At 44.0% G+C, this 20,014-nt stretch overlaps 1 protein-coding gene across 2 annotated transcripts in view; it reads left to right on the top strand.

Annotated features, from left to right (window-relative positions):
* Positions 1–20,014, top strand: part of GLE1 (GLE1 RNA export mediator) — a 570,581-nt gene that overhangs the window by 206,322 nt on the left and 344,245 nt on the right. For both annotated transcript variants that reach the window (XM_069609167.1, XM_069609166.1), the window contains exons 6-7: positions 18,389–18,643; positions 19,497–19,737. In XM_069609167.1, coding sequence (XP_069465268.1) covers positions 18,389–18,643; positions 19,497–19,737 — 496 coding nt within the window. The remainder of the gene's footprint in view (positions 1–18,388; positions 18,644–19,496; positions 19,738–20,014) is intronic.

A 20,014-nucleotide genomic window follows, 5' to 3' on the forward strand; every position in this document is an offset into this window, starting at 1 on the left:
GTCTAGGATAATGCAGCTAGCTGGTGAGAGGAAGGGTCTGCATGCTTTAATAAATTTACCGGTATAGGCTCTGGATGAGGCCAGGGAGTTCACTTGTTTCCTTAGGGACAAAGTGGAATCCAAATGGAAACCAAGGGTTTTCACCTCTTTGGCGACGGGGATTATATTGCCATCAATGTTGAAGGAGCTGTAGTTGGAATCGAGTTTTTTTAGGTTGTTGGGTGAGCCTAGAATGAGGATCTGTATTTTGTCATTCAGGCAGAGGCCATGGGTTGCCATCCATGCCTGAATGAGGGTGTACATTTTGTTTACTAAAGCTGTATCCATAGTGAAATTGCCCAAAACGGTGATGAGGATCTGGGTGTCGTCTGCATAATTTGTGTAGGTGACACCCAGTCTGTCCAATTTGTCGAATAGAGGTTTAGTAAGAGCCCTGTGGGACTCCACATGTTGTCTGGATAGGATCTGCAGAGTCTAAGGTGGAGAAGACTCGCATGCTTCTGTTGTCAAAGGATTGTATCCAGGCTATGGCTTCACTTGAGAAGTGGGCGGCTGACGCTATGTGTTTGCAGAGTACTGCGTGGTCCACTAGGTCAAAACCTGCCGACAGATCAAGGAGGAGTAGCATAGCTGTATTTCCTTTATAGTTGAGCTCGTCAACTTGGGCTTTGAGATCTATAAGGGCGGTCTCGGTGCTGTGTTGCGGTCTGAAGCCCGATTGACGAGTGCCGAGGAGTTGGTTGGTCTCCAGGTAATTTTGGATTTGGAGATGGGCCACTCTGTGTGAGCCGTGGATGATTGTAGGGGGGGGGGGAAGAGTAGGGAGCGAGATGGGCTGATGGGTAGGTTGGGGCAAGTCTATGTATACTTGTTGGGGAGTTTTATTAAAGTCCACCTGTGGTAGGACTAGAGAAGACTCGCTCTTGGGTGTACACGGCACCAACTCTTAATTTTGGACTGAACTACCCAAAAGGTTAGGTAGAAATGGGAAAGCAGCCAGGCTTGGTCTAGGAGGGAAGAAGGGCTGTAGGCAAGTACAAAGACCTCGGGGCACACCTATAGTGAAGAATACACTTATACACAATAGGTTTATAAAAATAAGCTATTTTATCATAAACACTCCTGAGCTTCTTGAGACACTTTGGGGCGAACAACCGAATAGTGTTCTCCCAGGCCTAAGGACCTCGGCCCTTGGGGCTACAATCCATCAGGGGTCTAGCCGACCTCCCTGAATCCTCTCTATACTAAGCATTTTACCTACCTGCAACATGAATTCTGCTAAACCTTTGACTGACAGTCTTCCTTCCTTTGTTCAGCTGCCAACGTGCCCTGGTGACCTAGTGTCCCAACTGACTTTGAGACTCTCATCCCCAGATAGGGCTGGACTTTCTAAAGTATAGGCTGCCTAGAAGTTGCTTACCAGTATCCCTGTTGCATTATATTGAATGTTGGTTAAAGAATCGATTTGCTAACTAGAATACTAATCTGCCTACTTGCCTGTTTATCATCTAAAGTCTACCAGTGAATTGAGTAATGCTCAACCAATGTCTCATTTTATGGATGTGTACGTTTACTTACGTGAAATGTGAGTAATGTTTTAGTTTCCTTAGTGTTTATAACTAATAACCATATTTGTTATAAAACGACAGCGTGTAAGTGCATTCCTAACTACAAGTGTGCTCTGGGGTCTTTGTACTTACCTACAGCCCTTCTCCCACCTAGACTAAGCCTGGCTGCTCAGCCAAAGCTACCACACCTTTTGGGTAGTTCAAGCCAAATCTAAGAGTTGGAACCCTGAACATCCAAGAGCGAGTCCTTTACCGTCCTATCACACGTGGACTATTGTAAAACTCCCTAATGGAGAGTAAGATCCAACCCCTTTGAATGGGAAGTAGAGCACTACAGTCTTAGTGGAGTAGAGCATGAGCGAGTGATATACCATCCAGAATTTGATGGCAGAGAGACATTATAAAATGTGACTGTAGCTCATCCGATAAGGATGGAAAGCAGAATAAGATCTGAATGTCATCAGCAAACGTTGATAGGAAAAACCATAGGAAGAGATAAAGGTGCCAAGAGCAGAGGTAGAGAGCAGAGATGCGGACCCGGGACTGACCCTTTGGGAACATCAACAGTAAGGGGGTGAGTGGAGAGGTAAGCCTTTTCCAGGACACCTGTAAATGTCTAGGGGGAGGGGGGGTGGTGTGTGTGTGTGTGTGTGTGTGTGTGTGTGTGTGTGTGTGTGTGTGTGTGTGTACACACTCAGTGAGTCAGTTGAAATACATACTACATACTCTAGGATTCTGGATTAGAGAGGTAGAAGAGACAGCATGAAAGTTGCAGGACAGTTAGGATGTAGGCCAGGTCGCTTAATGATGGGGATGACAGCCAACTTGTACGATGATGGAAGTGACCCTGTCAGGAGAGGAGTTGAAGAGGGAAGTAAGTTCTGGAGCAACACTGAGCTATGCGTTTCACTATGTGTGGGGATAGAGGGTCGATGGGGGCACATGAAGGGTTGGCTCTATGGTGAAAGTCAACAATCGGGGTTAATGAAGGTCAAAGAAAGACATTGTTGCAGGAGAGGGTAGAGGTGTTGGCGAAAAGGGAGTAGGTGGGGTAGAAGGTAATTTCCAAGGGTATATTGGATGTTTTTGAAGAAAAGTAGAGCTAGATTGTTAGCAGAAAGAGGCGAGGAGGTGGGTTTAGGAGGTGAGGGAATTGAGGGGAGAGTTTTGGAGGTACCTTGGTTGAGAGGAATGAGATGAAATGAGAGATGGAAGTCCCATTTGGCAGATTTGAGAGCAGAGGAGTAGTTCTGAAGAGCAGTCGGGTAGACTTTGATATCTGAAGTGTCTAGACCTTTGCCAAGTGCGATGGTTCTTCCTCATTGTTTTCAGGGTGCAGATGGTAGATGTAAACCAAGGCTGTGGAGGGCAGGTTTTGGAGTGGATGCACTAAGGGGGAGATGAGGAGATTGGAGCGTTAATGTTAGTGGTCTATCGGGTCAGAGAGGGTGATGGAGAATTTTGAGGACTGAAAATTGCATGTAGTAGATGGGGAGAGTGGGGTGCAAGTAGGCGCAGCGATTGAGGCAAAGATGATGGAATGATCAGAGGGTGAAGGAGCCGTGGAGATATTGGAAGCGGAGAGTTCAGAGGATGTGACAAATAAGTTCAAGTGAGTTACCATTTGAATGGATGGTGTGAGAGGCGGACCCAAAGTTATGTTTTCAACATTGGACATCTTCATTAAACGTAAAGGGGTTGGATAAAAGCCTTTCTATCCCTATCCTGAAGAGATTTTTAAAACTAAAGATTAGCCTGTGTCTCCTTGTTAGGAAGATTTATCATTGTTGTGCTTCACCCATTCTTCTAGTGCGACCCCCCCCCCCCCACCCCCCCAGCACTTTTTGCTGGACTTGTGGACCTTTTTCTTTTAATCCTGATTGAGTGGAGCCTTTTTCCATTCATTATTATGGGTTGTCTTTTGGAACTCTAGTCTTTATATGTATGCTCCACAGCTCTTAAAGGCATCTGTGTTTACTACTGCAGCACACAGCTCCTTATGGGCAGTGCTGCTGGGGACCCCTAGGGTCCTCCTTTAGATTATTTTTCTATATCCCTAAGGAACTACAGTTCTTAGTGTCTCTCCCAAAACTCTATAGTCCCAGAGATTGGCGCACACCAACTTCAGTGGAGTGTCAAAGGGATACCTAGTATCCCCCTTCTCTCTGCTCCTGTGATTTACTTTTTAGTCACATAGACAATCACCTAGTTATGGTTGGGGACAGTGGACGTGTTCTAGCAACTTTTGTTTATTTAGTAATGCACACCAAATCCTGAGGTAGCTGGGCGCAACAGATACAAGAATATTCGAAGCTTCGTTACAACACAATAGGTACAATGATAATATACAATGATACACAAGACAAGTACAGTTATCAGAACTACACAGTGATACATTTGGATAGTATAGTAGTCGAGAGGTTAGGTACACCGATGGGTACAGGAAAGATGGGGCAATATTAGTTGTTAGCGCAAAGCTAGTTAAGTTGCGTCTAAATCTAGAGTATGGCTGTTCAACTGTGAAGGCTAGTGGGAGTGTATTCCAGGATAGGGCACCTTTGACTGGGAAGCTAACTCTGCCGGATATGGAAAGTCTAAATCTGGGAATTTCTAGGCAGTAGGAGTTTGAGGATCTAGTCGGGCAGGTCGGGGGTCTTCTGGTCATTCTGTCTGAGAGATAAGGGGGTGCGGCATTATTGAGGTATTTAAAGGTGAGGATACAGTTTTAAGGAGTATCCTGTTGCCGATTTGTATCCATTGCTGGTCTCCTCTAATGTTGGCAATGTGCCCTGTTGGGTATGTTCAGAGCTGGTCTATGGGCATTATTTTGCAGCATTTGCTTTTTATAGGATATATTGGTTTGCTCCTGAGTAAAGGGCGTTGCAGTAGTCTAATTTGGACATTATTGGTGCATTGGCGAGCGTAATGCAACTAGCTTTAGAGATAAAGGGTCTGCAGGCCCGATAAGTTTGCATGTATAGGCAGTAGAGGAAGCCATGGCGCTAACTTGTTTTTTTTAGTGATCACGTAGAGTCTAGGTAAAATCCTTTTACCTCGGTTACTGCTTTGATTATGTTGCCGTCAATATTGAATGCAGCGTAGTTGGGGCTGAGGTTTTTTTTTTTTTAGGTTAGAATCAGAACCCAGTATCAGGATCTCCGTTTTGTCATTCAGGCAGAGGCCATGTGATGCCATCCATGCCTGAATGAGGAGGTATATCCTATTTACCAAGGCGTGTCTTTGACAAAGTTGCCCGGAAGGGGTCTGAAGATCTGGGTATTGTCTGCATAGTTAGTGTAGGTGACGCCCAGTCTATTCAATTAGTCAAAGTTGCTTGGTAAAGATGTTATACATTGTCGGTGAGACGCATGATCCCTGTGGGACTCCACAGGAGATTTGGATTGGGTCTGCGGAGGCTGAAAGGGAGAACTCTCATCGTACAGTTAGCTAGGGAGGATTGTACCCAGACTATAGCATCACTTGAGAAATGGGCAGCTCATGCCAGGTGTTTGCATAACACTGCATGATCCACCAGGTCAAAAGCTGCCGAAAGGTCAAGGAGGAGCAGGATAGCTGTTTTTTTACCTTTTTGGCCTTCAACTTGTCGATTTGTGTCTTTAAATCAATTCGAGCCATTTCTGTACCGTGTTGTGGTCTGAATCCGGATTGGCGGGAGCCTAGTAATTGGTTAGCTTCAAGATGGTTCTGAATTTGGAGATGGGCTACTCTGTCAATTATTTTGAGGAAAGGGACCGTGGTAATTGGTCTGTAGTTGGTTGGGATGGCCGGGTCTAGGGTCTGTTTCTTTAATAACGGTAATACCCAAGATTCTTTGAGATTAATTGGGACTGTGCTGGTCTTGAAGGAGGCATTAATTAATTTAGAAATAAACTGTGCTAAATCTCTAGCTGCGTCCTTGATTATTTTTGCCGGACAGCTATCGCCCTGACAGTTTGAGGGCTTCAGAGATAATAGGTTTTCAGTTTCCAGTATGGATATTCTGGTGAATCTGAATGGGGTGTTAGTGTAGGTGGGGTATATTGCATCTTAGTGGAGAGCAAGGATGCTTTTCTATTAGTTATTTTAGTCTGAAGAGTAGATAATGTGTTGGATCGAGCATTCTGGATGCTAGTGCACCATTACCTATTTTTGGGGACATTATCAGTGGGTGGAATGGGGGAGTTTACATTTCACAGAGGATGGTAAATGGCTCCTTAGTGTTGGCATTGGCCTTGGCGATTCAGTCATTGAACGTGTTCTTTTTGGTGAGGATTAGTTCTTTTTTTATACGTATTGGCAAGGTTGGTTAATAGGGGTTTATTCTCATCCGTAGGGGAGTGTCACCATATAGCTTGGAGTGTTTTTTTAGGAGTCGTAGTTCTTTAAGCTGGGGCGTGAAACAGGTGTTTAGGTACGTTTGTTGTTTACTTTAACGTAGTTTAACCGGCGCAATGATGTCAAGGGCCTTGGTCATAGTGTTAAAGGTCTCTACTAGACATTAGGGTCGAGTTTGTTAGAGAGGAGATGGTGGGGGGGGGGAGTAGTTTTTCAGCTGTAATCTTTTTTTTACTTCTAGTTGGAAGGGGGGGTACAATGTCTGTTTTTTTGCTTTTGGGGTTCTATTGCGGAAGAGAAGCCAATTGGGTGGTGGTCGGTCCCGGGTTGTGGTGTTGTTTTAGTGATGGTGATAGTGCAGTTCAAGTTGGCGACCCCGTCTAGTGGTCTCCCTTTAGTGTGGATGGGAGCAAGAATGTTTTGGGTAAGGCCATGTTCGGTTAAGATAGCTTCAATAGATTGGGCATGTTTGTCCTCGGGGATCATTGAAACCCAAGTTGAAATCTCCTAGGAGTAAGAGTAGTGGTGTTGGTGAGAAAGCTTGATGAGTCCTCCTCAAATGTGCCTATTGGACCTGGAGGTCTATATAACAGAAAGATGGTTAGTGTACGATTGTAGGAAATGGGTAATTTGGCTGAGAGTATTTCATAAAATTTAATTTGAGGGGGTTGGGGGTGGTTAGCCTTAACGCTAGATTAGTTTTAGCTACAATAGCTAGTCCACCTCCTCTGGCATTGGGTCTGTCTACTCTTAAGTATTTGGTAATTATCTGGTATAGCAAGCATGAGGGCAGGGCCTGATGCATCATGAAGCTAGGATTCGGGAACAGCCATGTCTAACTCATCAGTGGAAAATATATTGGCAATTTCAGTAGAATGTGCCATGAGAAATCTTGAGTTAATAAGAGCTCCTGAGATTGTTGCTTTGCTCTGCCTTTGGGGAGGGGATGGTCTGCATTTGGCGTGTTTGGTTCTCATATGGTTGTGAGGAGTGGGGGGGTGGTATAGTTCTGTGTTTCTTGCAGGGCTTCTAAAGCTGATATAGATGGTTTCTGATCGATGGCGGTAGAGTTATTGAGATGGACGTTTTGGAGCCCGATTCTGTTCATTTTAGGCTCATATAGCTGAGGTAGTCTTGCTCGTAGTCTGATTTCTCTCCTGCAAGGAGCATGGTATGAGGTTGATGTATGCCATGATCGTAAGTGTGTAAAGAAGTGTCCGATGCATGTTGGGCAATTGGAACTTTTTAGTGTACATTTTTCTGTTTGGCTATAGTATTAGGTATTCAGTGGGGGCGAGTGTAATGCCAATTGGGATGGGCTAGAGTAGTATGGGCAGGGCAAGTACTGAGCAGAAGGGCTGGACCTCCTTGGTGAAATGGTAACAGTCGGATAGGTTTAACTTTCATTTGGGAGCAGAGGTAGGCTAGTCCCTCTTGGGTAGTAGTCTTGTGTATTTTCTATACCGCAAGCTATGTCCATAGCCTTGGTAGTGCACAATAGGGGCACCCAATTACCAACTTGGGGGTGCACTTCTTTTTTTCACCATTACTAGCATGATTATTTGTCAGCCTTCTACCATTCTGGGGGTAGAAGGCCTGTGTGTTTTGCCTTTGGTGGGAACCCTAGGGTGTCCCTGCCTAGGCTCCAAAGTGTCTGGGCAGGCAGGAAATGGGGGAGGAGTTTTCTAGCCCCACTGTCATTTTTTCTGCCAGAGTGCCTGAATGAGACCAGCTCCCACTGGGGGTCTGGCTGTCCTGATTGGACAGCCAAACGCCCCTTTCTGTGTACTGCTGAGATATTGCAGATGCAGAGGAGTGAGTGCTGGAACTGTCTAAAAGGTGAGGCTCCTGAAGTGAAAAGCAAATCAACCACTGGAAGCTGAAGTAACTAAAGAAGACGACCAGACACACCTGCAGACCTTTTGCAAGACCGTGAAGAGACCACTGCTGTCCTGACCCTGTTTGCTATGTGACCGAGGAGCTCTGACGAGGACTCTTCCTTCCCTTTGGCTGGTGGGAACAACCAGTCTCAAGACAAACTTTGAAACAAGCCATCTCCTGAGGTCCGAGGAGCTTCCAGGGCTGCGGAACCCCAATACCAGAAGACCTGCTGCCCATTTTAAGTACATCGTTGTGAAAAGGCCTAATCCGTACAAATCTGTGTTGATCCCGTAAGGACACCCCAGAGATCCGATCCAACTCGCCCAGACCCTCTGACCTGAGTGTGGGACTGCAGGAAGTGAAGATTAACCGGCGATCCGTGTCCTTGGTTGGTGCTGCTGAAAAGGCGCCAAAACAGCAGAGTGTACCAAGTTGCTGAAAGTCATGCTACAGGTCCTCCCTTGAGTCTGCTGCTGAGACACAGTCCCTTGTCCGGCCTTTTGTCACTAGACCAAGGAATTTGGAGGTTGGGTCCAGAGCTGACACAGCCCATAAAAGCCAACACAAACACTTTCTTCAAAACAAAGGTACTGTGGGGGGAAAGGTATTGCTTACCTGATTCCAAGACGTTGCTCTGGAGCGTTGGAGTGCACGTAGTGGTGTTCAGGGCAACCCCCTCTTACCACTGACCCAAGCTTCTGCTTGTGTCCCCTTCTCGAGTCTGTTTTTAGGTCTCCTTTGTTAGTTGCTAACTTGCTGCTTCAATAACTTTAGACACTGGAAAAAATATGCAGGAACTCTTCATTATTCGCTGTTTGTCAAGACTTCAAGCCCTCTCCGAACTGCCTTTAGCTAGGGTTGCGTTTTTTGACTTAAAAGAATTGCCATGCGAAGAAATAGTCTCTAGAACCTTGAACTAAGCTCATGTTGCACTAACCACTTATTTTCCTCCCTTTATGTAACTTTTCCATGTTTGCAGAGTAAATGCATTACTGCATGAGTGTGCAATTACCGATAATACGATAACCTTGTCCTTCTCCTTTCTAACGTTTCTACAAATGTAACCGCGAACAAACGTGAAAGTGCCCTTTGAAGTGTATAATCGAGTATTCCCAAGTGTTCTACTGTAAACATCTGAGGTATTTAAAGTGATTTTGGTGTACATCTAATAAATGTATATCTTATATATTTTTTTTATTTGATTTAATTGTCAAACAACTTTTACAAAACATTCCAAAATCCCTAAAAGAAAGTGTCTCTATTCCAAGTTCATCTCATCACTTCACCTAGATCGCTAATTCCTGTGGTTTCAGATCTATCAGGCCAATTTGTATAACGAAGCCAACAACTGCTATCACCCATTTCGTTTTTTCTCCTCCAATAAGGCAGGCCCACCATTCTTGTACATCAAAAGTATAAGCGTCTTCCATGAGGTGACTTGGCCAAGAATGTCTGTCTTCAGTCCCGGGCACAGTAACAAGAGGTGCTTGATGGTGTCCACCTGATTGGGCGTCTCGCAAAAACGGCAGGAATTAGACTTCGCAAGGCCTTTTATAGCTCGGATTTCATTGGCGTTTGTTAGGATCAATTGGATCCTTAAACTTTTCCGGAGGTGTTGGTTAGGAAATTTCAATAAGTAGGACAGGATTTCATGACGTTTTATTATGTCTAGGAGGGATGTCTTTGGTGATCTTGTATCCTGCTGCCTCCTCCAGGGTTTCTGTCAGTCACTGGAGGGAAGAGAGATTGACATTCTCCACGGAAGCCGAATGAACTCGACCCTCCCACCGTGGTTGGCACAGGTGCCTGATTTAGATAACAGGTCACCACGTGGCAGCCAATGGGGGGGAAGAGGGGTTGTGGATAGGGAGGGAAATTTAGGTAAACCAGAAAGAGGATGAGGAACTCCTACAGTGGATGGGATCAGGGAAGCACCAGGAAAAAACCCTACTGTTTAACATACAAAAACATTACTTTGACCAGTACTCCTGACATGTGTTTAACTCCAGAATAGGACACCTTAATACGTGTACTATACCATGCTTACATCAGACTCTGACTGAAACAACACATAAGCAAGCAATATGAACACATAAGGGAAAACTTCCCAGAATCATTAAACAGTACACATGGCCCGTAGGGCAGCGTTGGCAACGTTCAACAAAAATACACTTCCCTTAGTTTCATTCACTAGTGAAAAGTTATGGTCCATTTGCAATAAGTCCGGAATGAGCCAAATAAACACTTTAGAATGTTCGTGTGCCACATGCGTATCCAAGACACTTAGTTTTGTTCCCAACATGTAAAATACAAGAAATGTGGTCGTTACTTATCTTAGATCTGGGGGCCCCTCGGGAACTCCCAGACAAAAATGAAAATAGCTGAACAATCACTTCAAGCCGCTTTGCCAATAGTGCCCCGTATTGCCCTCATGAGTACTTAACTGGAGTCTGGGAAACCCCGAGGAATTTCCGAGACGAAGAACTTTAAGCGGTGTATTGCCGGTGACTCAGCGCCCCTCCTGCTTCATGCTGCACAGTGAACACGTAAACTCCCGAGCGTGCCTTGCCTCAGTAGCACGCGAATTCCAACTCCTTGAGGCCGAACGCGGCCGTCTGCCTTCCGCCCCACCATGAAAAAGCAATAAGCCACACCTGCCGGTAGCCGTTGCCTGCCTTTAAGCTGCGTTGATTCTTAATGCATTGCAGCTGACAAGGTGCGCATGGGCCGAACTACCAGAGCCACCAAGGATGCTGGGAATTGTAGTTTTCACATCCAATTCAGCCCATAATGTCTCAATAGGCGTATTTACACACTCAACGCCTTTGCCAGCCCCGATTCCTGACAGTTTCGATCCAATCCAGTTAGGGTAGCCTTTTATTCACCTTGTCTGGGTTCTGGATTAGTTCTTCCTCCATGCTGCCAATTCGCTCTAGGATGGTCTTGTTTTTTTGCCTCCATCCAATGAGCATTATATTGTTTTGGTCCTCCATTTCAGTTTTGATGAGATTGAAAAGAAATTTACATGTCACCTCTATGGTTTTCCTGTATAACATCAGGCCATTCCTTTCGACAATTGCTTTGATGGAAGTTGTACCCAATTCTCTACGAATTAGCGCCTTTGATGTTGATTGAGGCAGGGTCAGGACACGCCTCCAGAACTGTCCCTCCAATTTCTTCCAAATTGTATCAGGAAGGAGGGGCATGGCTTCAGCTCCATAAGTTAGACTAGGGACTATTTTAGCTTTGAAGAAGTCGATTGTTGGTATTAAGGAAAAGCAACCAAACGTCCGATTGACAAATTTAGACTATGCTACCAGGGAAGGAATTTTTCTCTGCAGGAATTCCTGCATTGGGTGTTACCTCTTGCTATTATTTTGCATTATTCCTAGGTATTGGAAGCTTTTTACCGTCTCCAGTTGAGATCTCTCGGCGTAAAGTTTCAAAGACTTCTTTACGGGTGCAAACTTACTGAGCGTCTTGCTTTTTGTTTTAGCTCTATTTAGTTCTAAATTGTCCTTTAAATAGGCGATAAGATTGGACAATTAACATAACTGACATAACTATGTCTAAGCGCTTCTTTGTTGTGCCTGTCTAAGATTCAGAGTACTTACCTACAGCTCACATCTTCCTGTTAAAATGAGCCGACTGCTCTGCCACACTACCAAGGTCCTGAGCTAGTACAGACTAATACCAAGAGTTGGGGAACTACAATCTACTGGTATGGTTTAGTATTGCCAGTAGTTCTTTAGGAAAACCCCCCTAACACACCTCATCAAACATATACGCTGTCCTTGTGTACAAAACCTACTACTCTGACCTTCACACTAAAATGAACACCAAAAGTGCAAGGAAATGAATCTGGCTTATATTTGGCAAAAAGTGTTCACAAATAAGGCACATAGACAAATCATACAGAAAACATTTTCCAAGGAGGCGTGCTTGGATCCAGAGGTTTTCCCTTCCCGGGGATTAGTTGAGTGTTATGGGGAGAAATGCCTTTCAAATAACAGTTCCTTAAGGATAGCGAGAGTGTTTCTTTCAAACAAAAGCTGCTTAAGGATGGCAAAATGTCTCTTTCAAACAATGGTTCTTTTAAGATGGAAAAAGTATCTCTGGTGTACTTCCTTACCACCATAATTTGTAAAACAAATCAGTTTACACTGTTAATGGACCTCCTGGTATACTCTACTGCCAGGTATCTTGCCTTACGATGTTCACTGTCAGTTGTACTCCTTTCACCAGGACTACTTCTTGAATTCACTGTCCTTTTATGTAACGCCTGTGAGCAGTAGTGTAGAAGTTCCTGCTTCCTCCTGCACAGTCGTTCTCCACACTGCGTCCTGCTTCAACTCTGCTTCTCTTGTCTCCGGGTCTGTTTCCTCCTTCCTCGGCTCTCTTGTTGAGAAAGAGGCTACCATTTTTAAATGTACTCACCAGGACCTCCTCAAAACTACTAATCTTCATGTTTGTTTCTTTTGGTCCTCATTAACTCCTCGTCTCAGTACTTGAGGCTTTCTGGGAGTTGGAGTTTTTAACATTTCTGTGACTTTAAATGTGATTTTCTTTTTCTTTTTTTTTTTTTTTCTTTATTCCTTCAGGATTTCTGTTCAAAGAACCATAAGAGACAGAAGATGTTAATGGAGTGTTGTGTGACTTGACTGAAGTGGCAATATGGCATCAGAATTCTAGGTGTCAGAGGGTTTTCTTCTGGGAGGCAGGGGGGATACTGCATCTCTCCCGATGGAGTCACCATCTCCTCCTGGCAGTAACCTCCCCCACATGATCCTCCCTCATAGTACCACCCCCAGGGACCGAATCTGGTAGCAGCTGCCATTCCCTGGCTATGTAGTTTGAGATCATCACCGGGGAATCCGTGATTACTTTGCAGGATTCATCAGTGGACACAAGAGCAAGTGGTTAAGGAGAAGAGCACTACATTCGGTGGAATGGAGGAGTGGAGGTTATAGTCACCAGTGTCAACGAGGTTATGATGGGGGGGGGGAAGGAAAGGAGTCAATGAGTTGGTATGGGTTGCCAATACCTTGACCAGGTAGCTGGTAGAGAGATATACACTATGAATGCCACAGAGAGCAGTGACTGAAGATGGTGTATTTGAAAGAGCTCTTAAATCTCAAAAAAAGGGAAGGGTATACATATGATGACATCATTCACATGTATACCATCAGACACAGGATATACCTAGACATTATCACCTCCAAAAACAAATGTAGGGTGTATGCTCAATACCATCTCACATATCATATTTTATTATTATATAATCAAAGCAACAAAATCATGACAAAGCATAAAAAGCATATGCACATGTTACAATACAATAGACAAAACAAAAAATATTTGGTTAAAACCAGGAAACAATTAGAACCGGAAAGACAGTGCCAAATTAATTGTTGTTCCACACTGTTTCCATCATAGCCTGACTTATATAAGTTTCTGTCCTAGAAGTTCTGAAATAACTGGACATTCCTCAGGGGCAATCGTGTATCTTGTGCTTTAACGTGGTATTTCTTTTCCACTTTAAATTCTACTTCTGATTCCAAACACGGTACAACAATATCTGTAGGTACACAAATATATACATACATATCAATATTTAGGCATCATAGGCTTAATTAATTTCACCTCGCCCTCAATACCAAAAAGGGTACAACAAATAGATCAATGTATCTACCTGTATCAAAAAAGCCAAAAGGTCTGAATCTCTTAGGCTGTATTACAATTGTAATTCTTAGTTGCATCAAACACTGGTCGTCACATCAAACAGAATCCAAACACGGTCAAACTGTACAGAAAAAAAAAAAGGCAAATGCCCAACATCAATTGAACAATTGAAGGTATTAATACTCATGTATCAAATTCAGAAATTACCACCAAACTCAAGGAAATAAAACAAGGAAAAAAACTCAAAAAATAATAAAAAAATAACACTACATGCACATCCTCACCTTGATGGAACCGGTATATTTTCTGTAAATATTGAAACGGACAAATACTTCCTAAGTCCATTCGATTTCTAAAGATTCAAAAAGTACGTGGCCAATATCTCCACAATGTCGAAAAAGGCTGTTTTATGGTTCTCCAAAGGAGCCGTGCCATAAAAACCAAAGCATGTATCGACTATTAAGTTTACACGCTTACGAAGCAAGCACACAAGCATAATAGAAAGCACAGAAGAATGAAGGCATAATGGAGCCTCTCAGAAATTCCTGCATTCGCTACGCGAAACATAACAATGCTCCTCACCTTGCTCTCACTTCACCCAAACGCGGCTGCAAATCCTGACCATAGACAAAAACCGTGATACACGGACTCTAGCCGACATAACAAAGTGGTAATCACGCGATTGCATCATGTGCTGTCACCGTGTAGGTTGCTAAGCAACCACGCACGTATGCTCGATCTTATACAAGGCATTACGGGAATGTCTGGCTATTCTAATACCTAATCAGAATGGCATCGGTCTATACGATAATGCACAACAATCAATATCTAAAACCGCTTAGAGCAGAAAACATTTCACTAAACATCTGAAACTAACACTACAGTACCATTTCACAATAAGAGGTGAATCAATGTCACATGACTGTGCCCCATCATTGGAAGATATCACACAGGGTCTTTTTCCATATGTCACAAATGCAAACGATCATACTAACCACATGACCCACAATAAAGTCAAGTTATTCTATAGCAGGCAGCACCAGCAGGACGCTTACTCGCTTGAATTATTTTACATTGTACCATTCAATACTCTCATTCAGTCCTGTGAGATGACTCTTAGTCGGAAAGATAAGTTTCTGCTCCAAGTTAACCAATTTTCTGTTAATCACTTCTTGGCATTTACCTTTCACCTTTTTTAGAATGCACCAACCTGAGGAAGGTCCCAAAGAGTGCTTTGTATGCAAGGTTGAACTTCTGTTCGTTGAACATCATTTTTCATCACCAAATTCCTGATATTGGTGCACCAGGTTTTGGGCCACCACCCATGCAGGAATTGTGGAATGTGTCCTTTAACACAGTGTCTGTGGTATATTTAGGTTTGAAGCATGACTGGATTTTGCAAGAACACACCAATTGCAATACTACTAATGTGATTTATATGATCAAATGTCCGTGTGCCCTTATATATATCGGCAAGACCAGCAGGAAATGCAAGACTCGGATGATCGAGCATAGGAGCTGCCTTAGGAATAACATTGGAAAAGCTCCTTTGGTCGCTCATTTTAAAAATCTGGGTCATTCTGAAAATGATTTTGAATGGTGCATTCTAAAAAAGTTGAAGGGTAAATGCCAAGAAGTGATTAACAGAAAATTGGTTAACTTGGAGCAGAAACTTCTCTTTCTGACTAAGAGTCATCTCACAGGACTGAATGAGAGTATTGAATGGTACAATGTAAAATAATTCAAGCGAGTAAGCGTCCTGCTGGTGCTGCCTGCTATAGAATAACTTGACTTTATTGTGGGTCATGTGGTTAATATGATCGTTTACATTTGTGACATATGGAAAAAGACCCTGTGTGATATCTTCCAATGATGGGGCACAGTCATGTGACATTGATTCACCTCTTATTGTGAAATGGTACTGTAGTTAGTTTCAGATATTTAGTGAACTGTTTTCTGTTCCAAGCGGTTTTAGATATTGATTGTTGTGCATTATTGTATACACTGCTGCCATTTTGATTAGGTATTAGAATAGCCAGACATTCCCGTAATGCCTTGTATAAGATCGAGCATATGTGCGTGGTTGCTTAGCAACCTACGCGGTGAGAGCATGTGATGCGATCACGTGATTACCGCTTTGTCGGCTAGAGTCCGTGTATCACAGTTTTTGTCTACGGTCGGGATTTTCAGCCGCGTTTGGGTGAAGTGAGAGCAAGGTGAGGAGCGTTATGTTTTCGCGTAGCGAATGCGGGAATTTTTGAGAGGCTCCATTATGCCTTCGTTATTCTGTGCTTTCTATTATGCTCGTGTGCTTGCTTCGTAAGCGTGTAAACTTAATAGTCGATACATGCTTTGGTTTTTATGGCACGGCTCCTTTGGAGAACCATAAAACAGCCTTTTTCGACATTGTGGAGATATTGGCCACGTACTTTTTGAATCTTTAGAAATCGAATGGACTTAGGAAGTATTTGTCCGTTTCAATATTTACAGAAAATATACCGGTTCCATCAAGGTGAGGATGTGCATGTAGTGTTATTTTTTTATTATTTTTTGAGTTTTTTTCCTTGTTTTTTTTCCTTGAGTTTGGTGGTAATTTCTGAATTTGATACATGAGTATTAATACCTTCAATTGATGTTGGGTATTTGCCTTTTTTTTTTTTCTGTACAGTTTGACCGTGTTTGGATTCTGTTTGATGTGACGCCCAGTGTTTGATGCAACTAAGAATTACAATTGTAATACAGCCTAAGAGATTCAGACCTTTTGGCTTTTTTGATACAGGTAGATACATTGATCTATTTGTTGTACCCTTTTTGGTATTGAGGGCGAGGTGAAATTAATTAAGCCTATGATGCCTAAATATTGATATGTATGTATATATTTGTGTACCTACAGATATTGTTGTACCGTGTTTGGAATCAGAAGTAGAATTTAAAGTGGAAAAGAAATACCACGTTAAAGCACAAGATACACGATTGCCCCTGAGGAATGTCCAGTTATTTCAGAACTTCTAGGACAGAAACTTATATAAGTCAGGCTATGATGGAAACAGTGTGGAACAACAATTAATTTGGCACTGTCTTTCCGGTTCTAATTGTTTCCTGGTTTTAACCAAATATTTTTTGTTTTGTCTATTGTATTGTAACATGTGCATATGCTTTTTATGCTTTGTCATGATTTTGTTGCTTTGATTATATAATAAAATGATATGTGAGATGGTATTGAGCATACACCCTACATTTGTTTTTGGAGGTGTTAATGTCTAGGTATATTCTCTGTCTGATGGTATACATGTGAATGATGTCATCATATGTATACCCTTCCCTTTTTTGTGATTTAAGAATATTATATCCCTACTGAATAGGAGGGGTCAATACCTTGTGTGGGGCGTTACCCCTGTAGAATATATTGGTATTTGAAAGAGCAGAACTAGCGAGCGATGGGGGAGTAGGAGAGATGAGAAAATTGAAAGATGCAAACTGTCCTGCACCACCACTCCTGCCAGGTGGATGATAGTTTGTGAAGGTGTAGGCAGGGTGGTGAAGGGTAGCAGGGGTTGCAGAGTCTGAAGGAGCAATTTGGCTTTGAGTGTAATGAGGTCAAGAGAGAAGAATGGGAAAGGAGGACGTTGGAGGTAAAGGAAGTCTTGTTAGACAGAATGTGCATTCCAAAGAGCAATCTAAAGAGCGTGAGATGCAGAAGCCTACTGAGGTAGAGGTGCTGGCGGAAGATGCGAGAAGAGGAAGAGTGATGAAAGTTAGGCTTGGAGGAAGAGAGTAGGTGAGCGAGAAGAGGGGTGGCGTGGAGGAAGAAATGATAGCTATAGGAAGAGTTTAAATGATTTTTGCCAGAGGAGAATGAAGAGTAGAAGAGAGAGGAAGAGATCATAAGAGCAGTGCATGGTAATGGTGGGGCTGAGCAAATACAATTGGCACTCACAAGCAAGTAGCAGGACACAGCAAAGCGATATCTTAAAGGTAAAGAGATTGGAGGAAAGACTGGAGGCTGGCCCTTAGCAGTTTGCCCTTAGCTGGGTCCCCAAGGACATGTCGGACACATTAAAACACACGTATATAGAATGTGTGGCTTTAAACGCCAGGAGAAGGACCATCTTCTGTAAATGTACTGATGTGTCGACGTTCACTGGGCTCGTTGTAAAAGTGGTGTTCAAATAAGCCTAACCTTAGAAGTGGTTCGTTTTGGCAAGATTTTCGAGTATGAAGTATATGCTCGAAAAGTACTGGACTTGCCCAAATGCGAATTTCCAAGATGTTTAGTAAAAGTATATTAGAAATTTATATTAGTCGTTATGTTTTTTTATTTCAATGTTCAATTCCAGCCCATTTCAATTCTAGTCACAACTCATTCCCTTGGCCAGGTTTTCGAGGTTCTGCCATATGCATTTTGGGAGTTGTGGTTCTAGCCTCCCACTACACACTATTGTTTCCTTGGCTCTGGGATTTGTCAGATGTTGGTTGAGTTGTGTGTCCAGATCCTTGGGTGTTCTGAAAAAGAAGAAGAAAAAGCGACTTCGCCAGGACTAAGGCTGGTGGGTATTATGGCATGAACAGCGGTGCCAATGGTTCTGCACCTTATCAAGCGCTCTGGGGAGCCAGGGGCTGAGGTCCCTTCCTACTCCCACATGCCACTCCTGGGGTAAGATCAGCTCTCGCTGCATCCTGATAGGTCGCCTTCCCCAGGATCGGAGGGGTCCCTGCAAGTCCCTGACCAGGTCATATCCTTGACACTTTCACAAGGGCCACTGGCCCAACATACCCATATTATGGAATACTTGTGGTCCTTAAAGCCCTGGAATGCTAAGGGCACCTTAACCTTAAGGTCACCTTTCGGTTCTGTAGATCTCGGCACTAATTATTTGCTAGACGTGTTGGCCAACCTTAGAAGGTAACTCTTACTTTTCCAGATCATAAACCTGAAGTTGCGCGATGCAGAGCTGCAGAGGCAGCGGCAAGAGGAGCAGGAGCGTCTGCGGCAGGAGGAGGGCCGCGCCCGTCTCGAACGCCTCTACTCTATTCAGGAAGAGGTGCTACAGCTCAACCAGCAGATCGACCCAATCTACAAGTACAATGAGCTGCTGCATGTCGACATCTCTGTGTACAGCAACCGCGGGAACCAGATCTGTGGACTGCTGTCTGGGCTCATCCGAAACAGCAAAGAGGTAGCCAATTGCATGCTCTTCAAGGGGAGGTGGGACTTGGCTATTTTCCTCCATGGTTTAGCCATGTTGGTCAGTGCAACATGTGGTTTCTGTTGCCTCCAAGAGCTCTGGCCCACTAAATGTTGGAGCAGTGATCATGTATCCCCATCCCCACAACTTCCTTGCTGTCCCTGCATCCCATTTGAAAAGGATTGTTTGGAGAAACTGAGGTTAATGCTGAAATGGTGCCATTGGTCTTTACCCTGTTAATGGTTAATCTCTGCATTACCGGGGTATGCACTTGTGCCTATCACTTCAGTGGGAGCCTTCCCTCCAGCTGAATCGGACTGCTACCTTTGCTGTAAGAATTGTCATGCAAGTACATGTAGAAATAAACCTTTGGGGGCTTCAGTGATAGCTTAGAGCGTAGATGCGCCAGCTAATCACTAAGGACTTAGGAGAGTGCAATCCTTTATTTAGCAAAAAAGAACCGAAGGTGCTTTTTTTTCTAAGCATAGAGCATGACCTGATTAGACTCCAAAAGGCATGCACATCCACTGAGCGCAGTGCCTCTTATCCCACCGGCGCGCATAATAATACACGTTGGATGTACTGTGATGATCCATGGCACCGAAGGCGGTGGACAAGTCTAGAAGACTCTTGGTTTTGTCTTGATGTTAGTCCCTCACTGCAGAGTACACATCGGATCCCCTTTGTACTGATGGTGATCTTTCCCCTCGCTCTGGGGTTGGGGGGTGCTGGCCAGAACAGGGCTTCTCGTGCCCCAGAGTATATTCCTCCTGTTTTCTTTGCTCTGTGATTGCTTCTTGTTTATGTACTGTATGTGCTTACTTACCCCTTTTTGTCTCTACAGCGGGCGCAGCCTACTCAGGATGACATCACCACTGGAGAGCGAGCACTCTTGGAAATGCGAGACCTGGTGGCCAGCATGCAGCAGGCATTGGGAGCTGCCATGAAGGAGAAGGTGCGGCGGGATGCAGAAGCTGCAGTTGAATCGGTGCGCAAAAAGGAGGCTGAGAAACAGCAACAACAAATGTTGGCTCATACAGTGACTGCACCCACCGAGGATCCTGGAGGAAAGCAACAAACCGAAGGTGCGTGCAGCTTGGACTTGCTCTGTGATCATGATTTGCAGGAAGTGCAGACAGGGTGCCTGGGAGGGGACTAGTGCATTGAATCTCTAGGAAAACCTCTTAACTTTCCGGAGGCCACAGGGTCATCTGTAAGTCTACCTGTTGCCGTGGCCATGCCAAAATCATGACGAGGCTCTGGGGGCTGGTTCCTGAAGCCCACGCCTTGGCCGGACTCTGCCCAGGCCTGGGCTTCACTTCAGGAACCGGCCCCCGGGGCCTCACTGGATGCAAGTTTAAC

The sequence above is a fragment of the Ambystoma mexicanum genome, chromosome 8 (genome assembly GCF_040938575.1).
Source record: "Ambystoma mexicanum isolate Mex_15411 chromosome 8, UKY_AmexF1_1, whole genome shotgun sequence".
NCBI classification, from domain to species: Eukaryota; Metazoa; Chordata; class Amphibia; order Caudata; family Ambystomatidae; genus Ambystoma; species Ambystoma mexicanum.